Source organism: Salvelinus fontinalis, chromosome 2 (genome assembly GCF_029448725.1).
Source record: "Salvelinus fontinalis isolate EN_2023a chromosome 2, ASM2944872v1, whole genome shotgun sequence".
NCBI classification, from domain to species: Eukaryota; Metazoa; Chordata; class Actinopteri; order Salmoniformes; family Salmonidae; genus Salvelinus; species Salvelinus fontinalis.
This window is the reverse complement of record NC_074666.1, coordinates 94,612,786-94,633,378: the sequence shown is the minus strand read 5'-3', so window position 1 is coordinate 94,633,378 and position 20,593 is coordinate 94,612,786. Positions and strand designations below refer to the sequence as shown.

The 20,593-nt window shown below is 54.3% G+C and overlaps 1 protein-coding gene across 1 annotated transcript in view; it reads left to right on the top strand.

The window, feature by feature from the left end:
- LOC129867767 (unconventional myosin-XV-like) overlaps positions 1–20,593 on the top strand; it is a 414,777-nt gene that overhangs the window by 346,323 nt on the left and 47,861 nt on the right. Inside the window, exons 47-48 of the mRNA XM_055941278.1 lie at positions 9,767–9,878; positions 18,742–18,816. Of these exons, the coding sequence (XP_055797253.1) occupies positions 9,767–9,878; positions 18,742–18,816 (187 nt within the window). The remainder of the gene's footprint in view (positions 1–9,766; positions 9,879–18,741; positions 18,817–20,593) is intronic.

Below are 20,593 nucleotides of genomic sequence, written 5' to 3'. Positions count from 1 at the left end.
AGAGGGTGAGACAGGTAGACCAGTGATACGGAAAGGGATTATGTTCATTCAGCAGGACTCCAGTGTATAACAGGTTAGAGGGTGAGACAGGTTAGAGTGTATAACAGGTTAGAGGGTGAGACAGGTAGAGGTTCAGACAGGTTAGAGTGTATAACAGGCTAGAGGGTGAGACAGGCTAGAGGGTGAGACAGGTAGACCAGTGATACGGAAAGGGATTATGTTCATTCAGCAGGACTCCAGTGTATAACAGGTTAGAGGGTGAGACAGGTTAGAGTGTATAACAGGTTAGAGGGTGAGACAGGTTAGAGTGTATAACAGGTAGAGGTTCCGACAGGTTAGAGTGTATAACAGGTAGAGGTTCAGACAGGTTAGAGTGTATAACAGGTAGAGGTTCCGACAGGTTAGAGTGTATAACAGGTAGAGGTTCAGACAGGTTAGAGTGTATAACAGGTAGAGGTTCCGACAGGTTAGAGTGTATAACAGGTAGAGGTTCAGACAGGTTAGAGTGTATAACAGGTTAGAGGGTGAGACAGGTAGACCAGTGATACGGAAAGGGATTATGTTCATTCAGCAGGACTCCAGTGTATAACAGGTTAGAGGGTGAGACAGGTTAGAGTGTATAACAGGTTAGAGGGTGAGACAGGTAGAGGTTCAGACAGGTTAGAGTGTATAACAGGCTAGAGGGTGAGACAGGTAGAGGTTCAGACAGGTTAGAGTGTATAACAGGTTAGAGGGTGAGACAGGTTAGAGTGTATAACAGGTTAGAGGGTGAGACAGGTTAGAGTGTATAACAGGCTAGAGGGTGAGACCGGTTAGAGGGTGAGACAGGTAGACCAGTGATACGGAAAGGGATTATGTTCATTCAGCAGGACTCCAGTGTATAACAGGTTAGAGGGTGAGACAGGTTAGAGTGTATAACAGGTTAGAGGGTGAGACAGGTTAGAGTGTATAACAGGTTAGAGGGTGAGACAGGTAGACCAGTGATAAGGAAAGGGATTATGTTCATTCAGCAGGACTCCAGTGTATAACAGGTTAGAGGGTGAGACAGGTTAGAGTGTATAACAGGTTAGAGGGTGAGACAGGTAGAGGTTCCGACAGGTTAGAGTGTATAACAGGCTAGAGGGTGAGACAGGTTAGAGGGTGAGACAGGTAGACCAGTGATACGGAAAGGGATTATGTTCATTCAGCAGGACTCCAGTGTATAACAGGTTAGAGGGTGAGACAGGTTAGAGTGTATAACAGGTTAGAGGGTGAGACAGGTAGAGGTTCAGACAGGTTAGAGTGTATAACAGGCTAGAGGGTGAGACAGGTTAGAGTGTATAACAGGCTAGAGGGTGAGACAGGCTAGAGGGTGAGACAGGTAGACCAGTGATACGGAAAGGGATTATGTTCATTCAGCAGGACTCCAGTGTATAACAGGTTAGAGGGTGAGACAGGTTAGAGTGTATAACAGGTTAGAGGGTGAGACAGGTAGAGGTTCCGACAGGTTAGAGTGTATAACAGGTTAGAGGGTGAGACAGGCTAGAGGGTGAGACAGGTTAGAGTGTATAACAGGTAGAGGGTGAGACAGGCTAGAGGGTGAGACAGGTAGACCAGTGATACGGAAAGGGATTATGTTCATTCAGCAGGACTCCAGTGTATAACAGGTTAGAGGGTGAGACCGGTTAGAGTGTATAACAGGTTAGAGGGTGAGACAGGTTAGAGTGTATAACAGGTTAGAGGGTGAGACAGGTTAGAGTGTATAACAGGTTAGAGGGTGAGACAGGTTAGAGTGTATAACAGGCTAGAGGGTGAGACAGGCTAGAGGGTGAGACAGGTAGACCAGTGATACGGAAAGGGATTATGTTCATTCAGCAGGACTCCAGTGTATAACAGGTTAGAGGGTGAGACAGGTTAGAGTGTATAACAGGCTAGAGGGTGAGACAGGCTAGAGGGTGAGACAGGTTAGAGTGTATAACAGGTAGAGGGTGAGACAGGCTAGAGGGTGAGACAGGTAGACCAGTGATACGGAAAGGGATTATGTTCATTCAGCAGGACTCCAGTGTATAACAGGTTAGAGGGTGAGACAGGTTAGAGTGTATAACAGGTTAGAGGGTGAGACAGGTAGACCAGTGATACGGAAAGGGATTATGTTCATTCAGCAGGACTCCAGTGTATAACAGGTTAGAGGGTGAGACCGGTTAGAGTGTATAACAGGTTAGAGGGTGAGACAGGTTAGAGTGTATAACAGGTTAGAGGGTGAGACAGGTTAGAGTGTATAACAGGTTAGAGGGTGAGACAGGTTAGAGTGTATAACAGGTTAGAGGGTGAGAGGTAGAGGTTCAGACAGGTTAGAGTGTATAACAGGCTAGAGGGTGAGACAGGTTAGAGTGTATAACAGGCTAGAGGGTGAGACAGGCTAGAGGGTGAGACAGGTAGACCAGTGATACGGAAAGGGATTATGTTCATTCAGCAGGACTCCAGTGTATAACAGGTTAGAGGGTGAGGCAGGTTAGAGTGTATAACAGGTTAGAGGGTGAGACAGGTTAGAGTGTATAACAGGTTAGAGGGTGAGACAGGTAGAGGTTCAGACAGGTTAGAGTGTATAACAGGTTAGAGTGTGAGAGGTAGAGGTTCCGACAGGTTAGAGTGTATAACAGGCTAAAGGGTGAGACAGGCTAGAGGGTGAGACAGGTAGACCAGTGATACGGAAAGGGATTATGTTCATTCAGCAGGACTCCAGTGTATAACAGGTTAGAGGGTGAGACAGGTTAGAGTGTATAACAGGTTAGAGGGTGAGACAGGTTAGAGTGTATAACAGGTTAGAGGGTGAGACAGGTTAGAGTGTATAACAGGTTAGAGGGTGAGACAGGTTAGAGTGTATAACAGGCTAGAGGGTGAGACAGGTTAGAGTGTATAACAGGCTAGAGGGTGAGACAGGTAGACCAGTGATACGGAAAGGGATTATGTTCATTCAGCAGGACTCCAGTGTATAACAGGTTAGAGGGTGAGACAGGTTAGAGTGTATAACAGGTTAGAGGGTGAGACCGGTAGAGGTTCCGACAGGTTAGAGTGTATAACAGGTTAGAGTGTATAACAGGTTAGAGGGTGAGACAGGTTAGAGTGTATAACAGGTAGAGGGTGAGACAGGCTAGAGGGTGAGACAGGTAGACCAGTGATACGGAAAGGGATTATGTTCATTCAGCAGGACTCCAGTGTATAACAGGTTAGAGGGTGAGACAGGTTAGAGTGTATAACAGGTTAGAGGGTGAGAGGTAGAGGTTCCGACAGGTTAGAGTGTATAACAGGCTAGAGGGTGAGACAGGCTAGAGGGTGAGACAGGTAGACCAGTGATAAGGAAAGGGATTATGTTCATTCAGCAGGACTCCAGTGTATAACAGGTTAGAGGGTGAGACAGGTTAGAGTGTATAACAGGTTAGAGGGTGAGACAGGCTAGAGGGTGAGACAGGTAGACCAGTGATACGGAAAGGGATTATGTTCATTCAGCAGGACTCCAGTGTATAACAGGTTAGAGGGTGAGACAGGTTAGAGTGTATAACAGGCTAGAGGGTGAGACAGGTTAGAGTGTATAACAGGTTAGAGTGTATAACAGGTTAGAGTGTATAACAGGTTAGAGGGTGAGACAGGTAGAGGTTCAGACAGGTTAGAGTGTATAACAGGCTAGAGGGTGAGACAGGTTAGAGGGTGAGACAGGTAGACCAGTGATACGGAAAGGGATTATGTTCATTCAGCAGGACTCCAGTGTATAACAGGTTAGAGGGTGAGACAGGTTAGAGTGTATAACAGGTTAGAGGGTGAGACAGGTAGAGGTTCAGACAGGTTAGAGTGTATAACAGGCTAGAGGGTGAGACAGGTTAGAGTGTATAACAGGCTAGAGGGTGAGACAGGCTAGAGGGTGAGACAGGTAGACCAGTGATACGGAAAGGGATTATGTTCATTCAGCAGGACTCCAGTGTATAACAGGTTAGAGGGTGAGACAGGTTAGAGTGTATAACAGGTTAGAGGGTGAGACAGGTAGAGGTTCCGACAGGTTAGAGTGTATAACAGGTTAGAGGGTGAGACAGGCTAGAGGGTGAGACAGGTTAGAGTGTATAACAGGTAGAGGGTGAGACAGGCTAGAGGGTGAGACAGGTAGACCAGTGATACGGAAAGGGATTATGTTCATTCAGCAGGACTCCAGTGTATAACAGGTTAGAGGGTGAGACAGGTTAGAGTGTATAACAGGCTAAAGGGTGAGACAGGTTAGAGTGTATAACAGGTTAGAGGGTGAGACAGGCTAGAGGGTGAGACAGGTAGACCAGTGATACGGAAAGGGATTATGTTCATTCAGCAGGACTCCAGTGTATAACAGGTTAGAGGGTGAGACAGGTTAGAGTGTATAACAGGCTAGAGGGTGAGACAGGCTAGAGGGTGAGACAGGTTAGAGTGTATAACAGGTAGAGGGTGAGACAGGCTAGAGGGTGAGACAGGTAGACCAGTGATACGGAAAGGGATTATGTTCATTCAGCAGGACTCCAGTGTATAACAGGTTAGAGGGTGAGACAGGTTAGAGTGTATAACAGGTTAGAGGGTGAGACAGGCTAGAGGGTGAGACAGGTAGACCAGTGATACGGAAAGGGATTATGTTCATTCAGCAGGACTCCAGTGTATAACAGGTTAGAGGGTGAGACAGGTTAGAGTGTATAACAGGCTAGAGGGTGAGACAGGTAGACCAGTGATACGGAAAGGGATTATGTTCATTCAGCAGGACTCCAGTGTATAACAGGTTAGAGGGTGAGACAGGTTAGAGTGTATAACAGGCTAGAGGGTGAGACAGGCTAGAGGGTGAGACAGGTAGACCAGTGATACGGAAAGGGATTATGTTCATTCAGCAGGACTCCAGTGTATAACAGGTTAGAGGGTGAGACAGGTTAGAGTGTATAACAGGTTAGAGTGTATAACAGGTTAGAGGGTGAGACAGGTTAGAGTGTATAACAGGCTAGAGGGTGAGACAGGCTAGAGGGTGAGACAGGTAGACCAGTGATACGGAAAGGGATTATGTTCATTCAGCAGGACTCCAGTGTATAACAGGTTAGAGGGTGAGACAGGTTAGAGTGTATAACAGGTTAGAGGGTGAGACAGGTTAGAGTGTATAACAGGTTAGAGGGTGAGACAGGTAGAGGTTCAGACAGGTTAGAGTGTATAACAGGTTAGAGTGTGAGAGGTAGAGGTTCCGACAGGTTAGAGTGTATAACAGGCTAGAGGGTGAGACAGGCTAGAGGGTGAGACAGGTAGACCAGTGATACGGAAAGGGATTATGTTCATTCAGCAGGACTCCAGTGTATAACAGGTTAGAGGGTGAGACAGGTTAGAGTGTATAACAGGTTAGAGGGTGAGACAGGTTAGAGTGTATAACAGGTTAGAGTGTATAACAGGTTAGAGTGTATAACAGGCTAGAGGGTGAGACAGGCTAGAGGGTGAGACAGGTAGACCAGTGATACGGAAAGGGATTATGTTCATTCAGCAGGACTCCAGTGTATAACAGGTTAGAGGGTGAGACAGGTTAGAGTGTATAACAGGTTAGAGGGTGAGACAGGTTAGAGTGTATAACAGGTTAGAGGGTGAGACAGGTTAGAGTGTATAACAGGTTAGAGGGTGAGACAGGTTAGAGTGTATAACAGGCTAGAGGGTGAGACAGGTTAGAGTGTATAACAGGCTAGAGGGTGAGACAGGTAGACCAGTGATACGGAAAGGGATTATGTTCATTCAGCAGGACTCCAGTGTATAACAGGTTAGAGGGTGAGACAGGTTAGAGTGTATAACAGGTTAGAGGGTGAGACCGGTAGAGGTTCCGACAGGTTAGAGTGTATAACAGGTTAGAGTGTATAACAGGTTAGAGGGTGAGACAGGTTAGAGTGTATAACAGGTAGAGGGTGAGACAGGCTAGAGGGTGAGACAGGTAGACCAGTGATACGGAAAGGGATTATGTTCATTCAGCAGGACTCCAGTGTATAACAGGTTAGAGGGTGAGACAGGTTAGAGTGTATAACAGGTTAGAGGGTGAGAGGTAGAGGTTCCGACAGGTTAGAGTGTATAACAGGCTAGAGGGTGAGACAGGCTAGAGGGTGAGACAGGTAGACCAGTGATAAGGAAAGGGATTATGTTCATTCAGCAGGACTCCAGTGTATAACAGGTTAGAGGGTGAGACAGGTTAGAGTGTATAACAGGTTAGAGGGTGAGACAGGCTAGAGGGTGAGACAGGTAGACCAGTGATACGGAAAGGGATTATGTTCATTCAGCAGGACTCCAGTGTATAACAGGTTAGAGGGTGAGACAGGTTAGAGTGTATAACAGGTTAGAGGGTGAGACAGGTTAGAGTGTATAACAGGTTAGAGGGTGAGACAGGTAGAGGTTCAGACAGGTTAGAGTGTATAACAGGCTAGAGGGTGAGACAGGTTAGAGTGTATAACAGGTTAGAGGGTGAGACAGGTTAGAGTGTATAACAGGTTAGAGTGTATAACAGGTTAGAGGGTGAGACAGGTAGACCAGTGATACGGAAAGGGATTATGTTCATTCAGCAGGACTCCAGTGTATAACAGGTTAGAGGGTGAGACAGGTTAGAGTGTATAACAGGTTAGAGGGTGAGAGGTAGAGGTTCAGACAGGTTAGAGTGTATAACAGGTAGAGGGTGAGACAGGCTAGAGGGTGAGACAGGTAGACCAGTGATACGGAAAGGGATTATGTTCATTCAGCAGGACTCCAGTGTATAACAGGTTAGAGGGTGAGACAGGTTAGAGTGTATAACAGGTTAGAGGGTGAGACAGGTTAGAGTGTATAACAGGTTAGAGGGTGAGACAGGTAGACCAGTGATACGGAAAGGGATTATGTTCATTCAGCAGGACTCCAGTGTATAACAGGTTAGAGGGTGAGACAGGTTAGAGTGTATAACAGGCTAGAGGGTGAGACAGGTTAGAGGGTGAGACAGGTTAGAGTGTATAACAGGTTAGAGGGTGAGGCAGGTTAGAGTGTATAACAGGTTAGAGGGTGAGACAGGTAGAGGTTCCGACAGGTTAGAGTGTATTACAGGTTAGAGGGTGAGACAGGCTAGAGGGTGAGACAGGTAGACCAGTGATACGGAAAGGGATTATGTTCATTCAGCAGGACTCCAGTGTATAACAGGTTAGAGGGTGAGACAGGTTAGAGTGTATAACAGGTTAGAGGGTGAGAGGTAGAGGTTCAGACAGGTTAGAGTGTATAACAGGCTAGAGGGTGAGACAGGTTAGAGTGTATAACAGGTTAGAGGGTGAGAGGTAGAGGTTCAGACAGGTTAGAGTGTATAACAGGTTAGAGGGTGAGACAGGTTAGAGTGTATAACAGGCTAGAGGGTGAGACAGGTTAGAGTGTATAACAGGTTAGAGGGTGAGAGGTAGAGGTTCAGACAGGTTAGAGTGTATAACAGGTAGAGGGTGAGACAGGTTAGAGTGTATAACAGGTTAGAGGGTGAGACAGGTTAGAGTGTATAACAGGCTAGAGGGTGAGACAGGCTAGAGGGTGAGACAGGTAGACCAGTGATACGGAAAGGGATTATGTTCATTCAGCAGGACTCCAGTGTATAACAGGTTAGAGGGTGAGACAGGTTAGAGTGTATAACAGGTTAGAGGGTGAGACAGGTTAGAGTGTATAACAGGCTAGAGGGTGAGACAGGCTAGAGGGTGAGACAGGTAGACCAGTGATACGGAAAGGGATTATGTTCATTCAGCAGGACTCCAGTGTATAACAGGTTAGAGGGTGAGACAGGTTAGAGTGTATAACAGGTTAGAGGGTGAGAGGTAGAGGTTCAGACAGGTTAGAGTGTATAACAGGCTAAAGGGTGAGACAGGTCAGAGTGTATAACAGGTTAGAGGGTGAGACAGGTAGAGTGTATAACAGGCTAGAGGGTGAGACAGGTAGACCAGTGATACGGAAAGGGATTATGTTCATTCAGCAGGACTCCAGTGTATAACAGGTTAGAGGGTGAGACAGGTTAGAGTGTATAACAGGCTAGAGGGTGAGACAGGTAGAGGTTCCGACAGGTTAGAGTGTATAACAGGCTAGAGGGTGAGACAGGTAGACCAGTGATAAGGAAAGGGATTATGTTCATTCAGCAGGACTCCAGTGTATAACAGGTTAGAGGGTGAGACAGGTTAGAGTGTATAACAGGTTAGAGGGTGAGACAGGTTAGAGTGTATAACAGGTTAGAGGGTGAGAGGTAGAGGTTCAGACAGGTTAGAGTGTATTACAGGTTAGAGGGTGAGACAGGTTAGAGTGTATAACAGGCTAGAGGGTGAGACAGGCTAGAGGGTGAGACAGGTAGACCAGTGATACGGAAAGGGATTATGTTCATTCAGCAGGACTCCAGTGTATAACAGGTTAGAGGGTGAGACAGGTTAGAGTGTATAACAGGTTAGAGGGTGAGAGGTAGAGGTTCCGACAGGTTAGAGTGTATAACAGGCTAGAGGGTGAGACAGGTTAGAGTGTATAACAGGTTAGAGGGTGAGAGGTAGAGGTTCAGACAGGTTAGAGTGTATAACAGGCTAGAGGGTGAGACAGGCTAGAGGGTGAGACAGGTAGACCAGTGATACGGAAAGGGATTATGTTCATTCAGCAGGACTCCAGTGTATAACAGGTTAGAGGGTGAGACAGGTTAGAGTGTATAACAGGCTAGAGGGTGAGACAGGTTAGAGGGTGAGACAGGTAGACCAGTGATACGGAAAGGGATTATGTTCATTCAGCAGGACTCCAGTGTATAACAGGTTAGAGGGTGAGACAGGTTAGAGTGTATAACAGGTTAGAGGGTGAGACAGGTAGAGGTTCAGACAGGTTAGAGTGTATAACAGGCTAGAGGGTGAGACAGGTTAGAGTGTATAACAGGCTAGAGGGTGAGACAGGTTAGAGTGTATAACAGGTTAGAGGGTGAGACAGGTTAGAGTGTATAACAGGTTAGAGTGTATAACAGGCTAGAGGGTGAGACAGGTAGACCAGTGATACGGAAAGGGATTATGTTCATTCAGCAGGACTCCAGTGTATAACAGGTTAGAGGGTGAGACAGGTTAGAGTGTATAACAGGCTAGAGGGTGAGAGGTAGAGGTTCAGACAGGTTAGAGTGTATAACAGGTAGAGGGTGAGACAGGTTAGAGTGTATAACAGGTTAGAGGGTGAGACAGGTTAGAGTGTATAACAGGTTAGAGGGTGAGACAGGCTAGAGGGTGAGACAGGTAGACCAGTGATACGGAAAGGGATTATGTTCATTCAGCAGGACTCCAGTGTATAACAGGTTAGAGGGTGAGACAGGTTAGAGTGTATAACAGGTTAGAGGGTGAGACAGGTTAGAGTGTATAACAGGCTATAGGGTGAGACAGGTTAGAGTGTATAACAGGTTAGAGGGTGAGACAGGTTAGAGTGTATAACAGGTTAGAGGGTGAGACAGGTTAGAGTGTATAACAGGTTAGAGGGTGAGACAGGTAGAGGTTCCGACAGGTTAGAGGGTATAACAGGCTAGAGGGTGAGACAGGCTAGAGGGTGAGACAGGTAGAGGTTGAGACAGGCTAGAGGGTGAGACAGGTAGAGTGTATAACAGGTAGAGGGTGAGACAGGCTAGAGGGTGAGACAGGTAGAGTGTATAACAGGCTAGAGTGTGAGACAGGCTAGAGGGTGAGACAGGTAGACCAGTGATAATAAAGGAATGGATCCTCACCAGTTTTCCGCCTCGCAGATTGATTCTGACAAACAGGGACGTTTCGTTCCTCAGGACTCTGAGTACGTGGTCGCAGTGAGGAACTACGTCACAGAAGACCGAACTCTGCTCAGCTTCCACAAGGGAGACATCATCAGACTACACAGGGTGGATGGGCTGGAGGAGGGTGAGACACACACACAGGGTGGATGGGCTGGAGGAGGGTGAGACACACACACAGGGTGGATGGGCTGGAGGAGGGTGAGACACACACACAGGGTGGAGGGGCTGGAGGAGGGTGAGACACACACACAGGGTGGAGGGGCTGGAGGAGGGTGAGACACACACACAGGGTGGAGGGGCTGGAGGAGGGTGAGACACACACACAGGGTGGAGGGGCTGGAGGAGGGTGAGACACACACACACAGGGTGGAGGGGCTGGAGGAGGGTGAGACACACACACACACAGGGTGGAGGGGCTGGAGGAGGGTGAGACACACACACACACAGGGTGGAGGGGCTGGAGGAGGGTGAGACACACACACACAGGGTGGAGGGGCTGGAGGAGGGTGAGACACACACACACACAGGGTGGATGGGCTGGAGGAGGGTGAGACACACACACAGGGTGGAGGGGCTGGAGGAGGGTGAGACACACACACAGGGTGGAGGGGCTGGAGGAGGGTGAGACACACACACACAGGGTGGAGGGGCTGGAGGAGGGTGAGACACACACACACAGGGTGGAGGGGCTGGAGGAGGGTGAGACACACACACAGGGTGGAGGGGCTGGAGGAGGGTGAGACACACACACAGGGTGGAGGGGCTGGAGGAGGGTGAGACACACACACACACAGGGTGGAGGGGCTGGAGGAGGGTGAGACATACACACACAGGGTGGAGGGGCTGGAGGAGGGTGAGACACACACACAGGGTGGAGGGGCTGGAGGAGGGTGAGACACACACTCAGGGTGGAGGGGCTGGAGGAGGGTGAGACACACACACAGGGTGGAGGGGCTGGAGGAGGGTGAGACACACACACAGGGTGGAGGGGCTGGAGGAGGGTGAGACACACACAGGGTGGAGAACTGGAGGAGGGTGAGACACACACACACAGGGTGGAGGGGCTGGAGGAGGGTGAGACACACACACACACCGGGTGGAGGGGCTGGAGGAGGGTGAGACACACACACACACAGGGTGGAGGGGCTGGAGGAGGGTGAGACACACACACAGGGTGGAGGGGCTGGAGGAGGGTGAGACACACACACACACCGGGTGGAGGGGCTGGAGGAGGGTGAGACACACACACACAGGGTGGAGGGGCTGGAGGAGGGTGAGACACACACACACACAGGGTGGAGAGGCTGGAGGAGGGTGAGACACACACACACAGGGTGGAGGGGCAGGAGGAGGGTGAGACACACACACAGGGTGGAGGGGCTGGAGGAGGGTGAGACACACACACAGGGTGGAGGGGCTGGAGGAGGGTGAGACACACACACAGGGTGGAGGGGCAGGAGGAGGGTGAGACACACACACAGGGTGGAGGGGCTGGAGGAGGGTGAGACACACACACAGGGTGGAGGGGCTGGAGGAGGGTGAGACACACACACACAGGGTGGAGGGGCTGGAGGAGGGTGAGACACACACACACACAGGGTGGAGGGGCTGGAGGAGGGTGAGACACACACACACACAGGGTGGAGGGGCTGGAGGAGGGTGAGACACACACACAGGGTGGAGGGGCAGGAGGAGGGTGAGACACACACACAGGGTGGAGGGGCAGGAGGAGGGTGAGACACACACACAGGGTGGAGGGGCTGGAGGAGGGTGAGACACACACACAGGGTGGAGGGGCTGGAGGAGGGTGAGACACACACACAGGGTGGAGGGGCTGGAGGAGGGTGAGACACACACACAGGGTGGAGGGGCTGGAGGAGGGTGAGACACACACACAGGGTGGAGGGGCTGGAGGAGGGTGAGACACACACACAGGGTGGATGGGCTGGAGGAGGGTGAGACACACACACAGGGTGGAGGGGCTGGAGGAGGGTGAGACACACACACACACAGGGTGGAGGGGCTGGAGGAGGGTGAGACACACACACACACAGGGTGGAGGGGCTGGAGGAGGGTGAGACACACACACAGGGTGGAGGGGCTGGAGGAGGGTGAGACACACACACACAGGGTGGAGGGGCTGGAGGAGGGTGAGACACACACACACACAGGGTGGAGGGGCTGGAGGAGGGTGAGACACACACACACACAGGGTGGAGGGGCTGGAGGAGGGTGAGACACACACACACAGGGTGGAGGGGCTGGAGGAGGGTGAGACACACACACACACAGGATGGATGGGCTGGAGGAGGGTGAGACACACACACAGGGTGGAGGGGCTGGAGGAGGGTGAGACACACACACAGGGTGGAGGGGCTGGAGGAGGGTGAGACACACACACACAGGGTGGAGGGGCTGGAGGAGGGTGAGACACACACACACAGGGTGGAGGGGCTGGAGGAGGGTGAGACACACACACAGGGTGGAGGGGCTGGAGGAGGGTGAGACACACACACAGGGTGGAGGGGCTGGAGGAGGGTGAGACACACACACACACAGGGTGGAGGGGCTGGAGGAGGGTGAGACATACACACACAGGGTGGAGGGGCTGGAGGAGGGTGAGACACACACACAGGGTGGAGGGGCTGGAGGAGGGTGAGACACACACTCAGGGTGGAGGGGCTGGAGGAGGGTGAGACACACACACAGGGTGGAGGGGCTGGAGGAGGGTGAGACACACACACAGGGTGGAGGGGCTGGAGGAGGGTGAGACACACACAGGGTGGAGAACTGGAGGAGGGTGAGACACACACACAGGGTGGAGGGGCTGGAGGAGGGTGAGACACACACACACACCGGGTGGAGGGGCTGGAGGAGGGTGAGACACACACACACACAGGGTGGAGGGGCTGGAGGAGGGTGAGACACACACACAGGGTGGAGGGGCTGGAGGAGGGTGAGACACACACACACACCGGGTGGAGGGGCTGGAGGAGGGTGAGACACACACACACAGGGTGGAGGGGCTGGAGGAGGGTGAGACACACACACACACAGGGTGGAGAGGCTGGAGGAGGGTGAGACACACACACACAGGGTGGAGGGGCAGGAGGAGGGTGAGACACACACACAGGGTGGAGGGGCTGGAGGAGGGTGAGACACACACACAGGGTGGAGGGGCTGGAGGAGGGTGAGACACACACACAGGGTGGAGGGGCAGGAGGAGGGTGAGACACACACACAGGGTGGAGGGGCTGGAGGAGGGTGAGACACACACACAGGGTGGAGGGGCTGGAGGAGGGTGAGACACACACACACAGGGTGGAGGGGCTGGAGGAGGGTGAGACACACACACACACACAGGGTGGAGGGGCTGGAGGAGGGTGAGACACACACACACACAGGGTGGAGGGGCTGGAGGAGGGTGAGACACACACACAGGGTGGAGGGGCAGGAGGAGGGTGAGACACACACACAGGGTGGAGGGGCAGGAGGAGGGTGAGACACACACACAGGGTGGAGGGGCTGGAGGAGGGTGAGACACACACACAGGGTGGAGGGGCTGGAGGAGGGTGAGACACACACACAGGGTGGAGGGGCTGGAGGAGGGTGAGACTCACACACAGGGTGGAGGGGCTGGAGGAGGGTGAGACACACACACAGGGTGGAGGGAATGGAGGAGGGTGAGACACACACACAGGGTGGAGGGGCTGGAGGAGGGTGAGACACACACACAGGGTGGAGGGGCTGGAGGAGGGTGAGACACACACACAGGGTGGAGGGGCTGGAGGAGGGTGAGACACACACACAGGGTGGAGGGGCAGGAGGAGGGTGAGACACACACACAGGGTGGAGGGGCTGGAGGAGGGTGAGACACACACACACACAGGGTGGAGGGGCTGGAGGAGGGTGAGACACACACACACACAGGGTGGAGGGGCTGGAGGAGGGTGAGACACACACACACACAGGGTGGAGGGGCTGGAGGAGGGTGAGACACACACACACACAGGGTGGAGGGGCTGGAGGAGGGTGAGACACACACACACACAGGGTGGAGGGGCTGGAGGAGGGTGAGACACACACACAGGGTGGAGGGGCTGGAGGAGGGTGAGACACACACACACACAGGGTGGAGGGGCTGGAGGAGGGTGAGACATACACACACAGGGTGGAGGGGCTGGAGGAGGGTGAGACACACACACAGGGTGGAGGGGCTGGAGGAGGGTGAGACACACACTCAGGGTGGAGGGGCTGGAGGAGGGTGAGACACACACACAGGGTGGAGGGGCTGGAGGAGGGTGAGACACACACACAGGGTGGAGGGGCTGGAGGAGGGTGAGACACACACAGGGTGAAGAACTGGAGGAGGGTGAGACACACACACAGGGTGGAGGGGCTGGAGGAGGGTGAGACACACACACACACCGGGTGGAGGGGCTGGAGGAGGGTGAGACACACACACACACAGGGTGGAGGGGCTGGAGGAGGGTGAGACACACACACAGGGTGGAGGGGCTGGAGGAGGGTGAGACACACACACACACCGGGTGGAGGGGCTGGAGGAGGGTGAGACACACACACACAGGGTGGAGGGGCTGGAGGAGGGTGAGACACACACACACACAGGGTGGAGAGGCTGGAGGAGGGTGAGACACACACACACAGGGTGGAGGGGCAGGAGGAGGGTGAGACACACACACAGGGTGGAGGGGCTGGAGGAGGGTGAGACACACACACAGGGTGGAGGGGCTGGAGGAGGGTGAGACACACACACAGGGTGGAGGGGCAGGAGGAGGGTGAGACACACACACAGGGTGGAGGGGCTGGAGGAGGGTGAGACACACACACAGGGTGGAGGGGCTGGAGGAGGGTGAGACACACACACACAGGGTGGAGGGGCTGGAGGAGGGTGAGACACACACACACACAGGGTGGAGGGGCTGGAGGAGGGTGAGACACACACACACACAGGGTGGAGGGGCTGGAGGAGGGTGAGACACACACACAGGGTGGAGGGGCAGGAGGAGGGTGAGACACACACACAGGGTGGAGGGGCAGGAGGAGGGTGAGACACACACACAGGGTGGAGGGGCTGGAGGAGGGTGAGACACACACACAGGGTGGAGGGGCTGGAGGAGGGTGAGACACACACACACAGGGTGGAGGGGCTGGAGGAGGGTGAGACACACACACAGGGTGGAGGGGCTGGAGGAGGGTGAGACACACACACAGGGTGGAGGGGCTGGAGGAGGGTGAGACACACACACAGGGTGGAGGGGCTGGAGGAGGGTGAGACACACACACAGGGTGGAGGGGCTGGAGGAGGGTGAGACACACACACAGGGTGGAGGGGCTGGAGGAGGGTGAGACACACACACAGGGTGGAGGGGCAGGAGGAGGGTGAGACACACACACAGGGTGGAGGGGCTGGAGGAGGGTGAGACACACACACACACAGGGTGGAGGGGCTGGAGGAGGGTGAGACACACACACACACAGGGTGGAGGGGCTGGAGGAGGGTGAGACACACACACACACAGGGTGGAGGGGCTGGAGGAGGGTGAGACACACACACACACAGGGTGGAGGGGCTGGAGGAGGGTGAGACACACACACACACAGGGTGGAGGGGCTGGAGGAGGGTGAGACACACACACACACAGGGTGGAGGGGCTGGAGGAGGGTGAGACACACACACAGGGTGGAGGGGCTGGAGGAGGGTGAGACACACACACACACAGGGTGGAGGGGCTGGAGGAGGGTGAGACACACACAGGGTGGAGGGGCTGGAGGAGGGTGAGACACACACACACACAGGGTGGAGGGGCTGGAGGAGGGTGAGACACACACACAGGGTGGAGGGGCTGGAGGAGGGTGAGACACACACACACACACAGGGTGGAGGGGCTGGAGGAGGGTGAGACACACACACAGGGTGGAGGGGCTGGAGGAGGGTGAGACACACACACACAGGGTGGAGGGGCTGGAGGAGGGTGAGACACACACACAGGGTGGAGGGGCTGGAGGAGGGTGAGACACACACACACAGGGTGGAGGGGCAGGAGGAGGGTGAGACACACACACAGGGTGGAGGGGCTGGAGGAGGGTGAGACACACACACAGGGTGGAGGGGCTGGAGGAGGGTGAGACACACACACAGGGTGGAGGGGCAGGAGGAGGGTGAGACACACACACAGGGTGGAGGGGCTGGAGGAGGGTGAGACACACACACAGGGTGGAGGGGCTGGAGGAGGGTGAGACACACACACACAGGGTGGAGGGGCTGGAGGAGGGTGAGACACACACACACACAGGGTGGAGGGGCTGGAGGAGGGTGAGACACACACACACACAGGGTGGAGGGGCTGGAGGAGGGTGAGACACACACACAGGGTGGAGGGGCAGGAGGAGGGTGAGACACACACACAGGGTGGAGGGGCAGGAGGAGGGTGAGACACACACACAGGGTGGAGGGGCTGGAGGAGGGTGAGACACACACACACAGGGTGGAGGGGCTGGAGGAGGGTGAGACACACACACACACACAGGGTGGAGGGGCTGGAGGAGGGTGAGACACACACACAGGGTGGAGGGGCTGGAGGAGGGTGAGACACACACACAGGGTGGAGGGGCTGGAGGAGGGTGAGACACACACACAGGGTGGAGGGGCTGGAGGAGGGTGAGACACACACACAGGGTGGAGGGGCTGGAGGAGGGTGAGACACACACACAGGGTGGAGGGGCTGGAGGAGGGTGAGACACACACACAGGGTGGAGGGGCAGGAGGAGGGTGAGACACACACACAGGGTGGAGGGGCTGGAGGAGGGTGAGACACACACACACACAGGGTGGAGGGGCTGGAGGAGGGTGAGACACACACACACACAGGGTGGAGGGGCTGGAGGAGGGTGAGACACACACACACACAGGGTGGAGGGGCTGGAGGAGGGTGAGACACACACACACACAGGGTGGAGGGGCTGGAGGAGGGTGAGACACACACACACACAGGGTGGAGGGGCTGGAGGAGGGTGAGACACACACACACACAGGGTGGAGGGGCTGGAGGAGGGTGAGACACACACACAGGGTGGAGGGGCTGGAGGAGGGTGAGACACACACACACACAGGGTGGAGGGGCTGGAGGAGGGTGAGACACACACAGGGTGGAGGGGCTGGAGGAGGGTGAGACACACACACACACAGGGTGGAGGGGCTGGAGGAGGGTGAGACACACACACAGGGTGGAGGGGCTGGAGGAGGGTGAGACACACACACACACAGGGTGGAGGGGCTGGAGGAGGGTGAGACACACACACACACAGGGTGGAGGGGCTGGAGGAGGGTGAGACACACACACACACACAGGGTGGAGGGGCTGGAGGAGGGTGAGACACACACACACAGGGTGGAGGGGCTGGAGGAGGGTGAGACACACACACACAGGGTGGAGGGGCTGGAGGAGGGTGAGACACACACACACACAGGGTGGAGGGGCTGGAGGAGGGTGAGACACACACACAGGGTGGAGGGGCTGGAGGAGGTTGAGACACACACACAGGGTGGAGGGGCTGGAGGAGGGTGAGACACACACACAGGGTGGAGGGGCTGGAGGAGGGTGAGACACACAGACAGGGTGGAGGGGCTGGAGGAGGGTGAGACACACACACACACAGGGTGGAGGGGCTGGAGGAAGGTGAGACACACACACACACAGGGTGGAGGGGCTGGAGGAGGGTGAGACACACACACACACACACACACAGGGTGGAGGGGCAGGAGGAGGGTGAGACACACACACACACACAGGGTGGAGGGGCAGGAGGAGGGTGAGACACACACACACACAGGGTGGAGGGGCTGGAGGAGGGTGAGACACACACACACACAGGGTGGAGGGGCTGGATGAGGGTGAGACACACACACAGGGTGGAGGGGCTGGAGGAGGGTGAGACACACACACACACAGGGTGGAGGGGCTGGAGGAGGGTGAGACACACACACACACAGGGTGGAGGGGCTGGAGGAGGGTGAGACACACACACACACACACACACAGGGTGGAGGGGCAGGAGGAGGGTGAGACACACACACACACACACACAGGGTGGAGGGGCAGGAGGAGGGTGAGACACACACACAGGGTGGAGGGGCTGGAGGAGGGTGAGACACACACACACACAGGGTGGAGGGGCTGGAGGAGGGTGAGACACACACACACACAGGGTGGAGGGGCTGGAGGAGGGTGAGACACACACACACACAGGGTGGAGGGGCTGGAGGAGGGTGAGACACACACACACAGGGTGGAGGGGCTGGAGGAGGGTGAGACACACACACAGGGTGGAGGGGCTGGAGGAGGGTGAGACACACACACAGGGTGGAGGGGCAGGAGGAGGGTGAGACACACACACACACAGGGTGGAGGGGCTGGAGGAGGGTGAGACACACACACACAGGGTGGAGGGGCAGGAGGAGGGTGAGACACACACACAGGGTGGAGGGGCTGGAGGAGGGTGAGACACACACACACAGGGTGGAGGGGCTGGAGGAGGGTGAGACACACACACACACACAGGGTGGAGGGGCTGGAGGAGGGTGAGACACACACACACACCGGGTGGAGGGGCTGGAGGAGGGTGAGACACACACACACACAGGGTGGAGGGGCTGGAGGAGGGTGAGACACACACACACAGGGTGGAGGGGCTGGAGGAGGGTGAGACACACACACAGGGTGGAGGGGCAGGAGGAGGGTGAGACACACACACAGGGTGGAGGGGCTGGAGGAGGGTGAGACACACACACACACAGGGTGGAGGGGCTGGAGGAGGGTGAGACACACACACAGGGTGGAGGGGCTGGAGGAGGGTGAGACACACACACACACCGGGTGGAGGGGCTGGAGGAGGGTGAGACACACACAGATACACACGTCCCCTGTTGTGTTAAGCCGTGTTGCTCATTGTCTTGTGTGGTGTAGGACGATGCTACGGCTGCATCGTCAGGAAGAAGGTCGTGTTGCTGGAGGACCTAAAGAGAGACACTCCTGAGTTTGGTGGGTGGGGGGGGGGGGGGGGGGGTTGACTTGCATGTGACTAACACCCCGTCGTGTTTGGTTGTGTTCTGGTTGCTGTGTGAGGAAACAACTAGGATTCAGACTGGACTGTTGTTGGGACTGTTTAACCCCACTGAGATAAAGTCTGGATTCAGACCGGGCTGTTGTTGGGACTGTTTAGCCCCACTGAGATAAAGTCTGGATTCAGACCGGGCTGTTATTGGGACTGTTTAGCCCCACTGAGATAAAGTCTGGATTCAGACCGGGCTGTTGTTGGGACTGTTTAATCCCACTGAGATAAAGTCTGGATTCAGACCGGGCTGTTGTTGGGACTGTTTAACCCCACTGAGATAAAGTCTGGATTCAGACCGGGCTGTTGTTGGGACTGTTTAATCCCACTGAGATAAAGTCTGGATTCAGACTGGGCTGTTGTTGGGACTGTTTAATCCCACTGAGATAAAGTCTGGATTCAGACCGGGCTGTTGTTGGGACTGTTTAGCCCCACTGAGATACAGTCTGGATTCAGACCGGGCTGTTGTTGGGACTGTTTAGCCCCACTGAGATACAGTCTGGATTCAGACCGGGCTGTTGTTGGGACTGTTTAGCCCCACTGAGATACAGTCTGGATTCAGACCGGGCTGTTGTTGGGACTGTTTAGCCCACTGAGATACAGTCTGGATTCAGACCGGGCTGTTGTTGGGACTGTTTAGCCCCACTGAGATACAGTCTGCAGGTCTCAGACATGTTTCCTGACTGTGAACAGTCTGTCTGTCTGTCTGTCTTGCCCCTTCTCAGACTGTCAGTCTGTCTGTCTGTCTCTCTATCTGTCTGTCAGCTTCAGGCTCTTGTCAGACTGTGAATGATCATATTTGGACCAGAATGAGTCTCTCCACAACCTGACCCTAGTGATCATATTTGGACCAGAATGAGTCTCTCCACAACCTGACCCTAGTGGTCATATTTGGACCAGAATGAGTCTCTCCACAACCCTAGTGATCATATTTGGACCAGAATGAGTCTCTCCACAACCTGACCCTAGTGGTCATATTTGGACCAGAATGAGTCTCTCCACAACCTGACCCTAGTGATCATATTTGGACCAGAATGAGTCTCTCCACAACCCTAGTGATCATATTTGGACCAGAATGAGTCTCTCCACAACCTGACCCTAGTGATCATATTTGGACCAGAATGAGTCTCTCCACAACCTGACCCTAGTGATCATATTTGGACCAGAATGAGTCTCTCCACAACCTGACCCTAGTGATCATATTTGGACCAGAATGAGGCTCTCCACAACCTGACCCTAGTGGTCATATTTGGACCAGAATGAGTCTCTCCACAACCTGACCCTAGTGGTCATATTTGGACCAGAATGAGTCTCTCCACAACCTGACCCTAGTGATCATATTTGGACCAGAATGAGTCTCTCCACAACCTGACCCTAGTGGTCATATTTGGACCAGAATGAGTCTCTCCACAACCCTAGTGATCATATTTGGACCAGAATGAGGCTCTCCACAACCTGACCCTAGTGGTCATATTTGGACCAGAATGAGTCTCTCCACAACCTGACCCTAGTGATCATATTTGGACCAGAATGAGTCTCTCCACAACCTGACCCTAGTGGTCATATTTGGACCAGAATGAGTCTCTCCACAACCCTAGTGATCATATTTGGACCAGAATGAGTCTCTCCACAACCTGACCCTAGTGGTCATATTTGGACCAGAATGAGTCTCTCCACAACCTGACCCTAGTGATCATATTTGGACCA